General features: G+C 48.4%; 1 protein-coding gene across 1 annotated transcript in view; it reads right to left on the reverse strand.

Annotated features, from left to right (window-relative positions):
• Positions 1–1,067, reverse strand: part of Marco (macrophage receptor with collagenous structure) — a 33,692-nt gene extending 32,625 nt beyond the window's left edge. The window contains exon 1 of the mRNA XM_032915627.1: positions 661–1,067. Coding sequence (XP_032771518.1) covers positions 661–769 — 109 coding nt within the window. The 5' untranslated portion in view covers positions 770–1,067. The remainder of the gene's footprint in view (positions 1–660) is intronic.
• Between the last annotated feature and the right edge of the window lie 445 nt (positions 1,068–1,512).

The raw sequence follows: 1,512 nt of genomic DNA on the forward strand, positions 1-1,512 counted from the left end.
CATCACGTCGGCTCTCACGGAAGCCCCTTGAAGGGTATTAAAGGGCTTCCATCCAAATATATAGACAGCTTTGGTTTCAGTGCAGTGGGCTTCCCTTTTGAAACAGAACTGTACATAGCCTAGGTGAACCCCAAAGTTGCCGAATACCCAAAGATGACTTGGAACACTTCATCCTTCTGTCCCTCCCTCCCCAGAGCTGAGATCACAGGCGTGAATCACCTGTTCATGCTCTGCGGCAGATTGAACCCAGGGCTTCCTGTCTGCTCCATAAACCCTTTACTGTCTGAGCTGGCTCTGAGGCCCCCAGGAACTTCTTCACACCGTTTGCATCCTCATAAGGTGTTCATTTACGAAGGGGGCATTGCTTAACAAGCACTGGCATTAGACAATAGAAAGTATTTAAGTATGACACTCAAAAAAAGGACCAGACTTTAAGCAAATATTGACTCTACACCAAGGACACAGCCTCTGTGGCCAGCTCTCCAGAAAGTGCAGATGGACAGAGTCTCGCTAGTGAGAGTCAGGTGGGAAGTGCACCAGGGTTCAAGCCTACCTCTCCCTAACCCTCACTCCTCCTCTGCTCTTACCTCTTCTTGCTTCCCACCAACAGCCTAGGTTTCTGTGCAATTGCAATCGCGTTACTAGGGAGTCGTACTTTACCATTGATTTCAAAGGTCTCCATCACAGGGAGCATGTCTTGGTCAAAGTTGGCTCCGTCTTCTGTGCTGCCCAAGAAGGCTTCCTCCTTGAGGGTTTCTTTACTTCCCATTGCTAAGCTTTATAGGTGGTCAAAGCCCTGGAGCCAGCAGAAATGCTCCCCCAGGGGGAAGCGGGGCTCCCATTTAACAGCGGCAGCTAGCTGGAGACCTCACGACTTCCCTTTGGCAAGGAATCCTCAATTTGCACAATGTTTCCTGACTATGGGGACCGGGCTGTTCCTTAATGTAGAGTTTGCTAAAAATCAGGCTGTTCACAGTGGAGCTGTTGTGTGGGGAAGCTGCCTGTTAAGGATAATTGAAGAAGTTTGGAAAAGACCCTCCATGTCCCCAAGCCCCTTGGTGACACTCAAGTGGACCTTTCTCTTCCTTCTTTACGCCTTCCCAATTCCCGCATTCATCCAGATCCAGCTAGCTATCTCAAGGACTTCACCAGCCCAGACAAAGATCTTCCTCTGACCCAGTTCAGGCTGAGTTCATCTATAGGCTTAATGGGGCCTTGGATCAGCTTCTGGAACAAAGCCCACTTGTCTTTTACACAGACCAAATCCAAACCTATGGTTTGATAAGGTCCCTTTGTGACTTATAGCATATTAAAGTTTAGGAAGCAGGCTAAGGAAGACTAAAGCACCTGCAGGGCAAGCATAAGAACATGAGTTCAAATCTCCAGACCCTACTGAAAAAATAAAATATAACAATGAAAACCAAGTGTGATGGCAATGTCTGTCACTGCAGAAATGGTGTCCTGACCGGGACAGGTGTCCCTGAAGCTCCCTGGCCATTGCTGTAGCTGATC

Source organism: Rattus rattus, chromosome 10, assembly GCF_011064425.1.
Source record: "Rattus rattus isolate New Zealand chromosome 10, Rrattus_CSIRO_v1, whole genome shotgun sequence".
Classification (NCBI taxonomy): domain Eukaryota; kingdom Metazoa; phylum Chordata; class Mammalia; order Rodentia; family Muridae; genus Rattus; species Rattus rattus.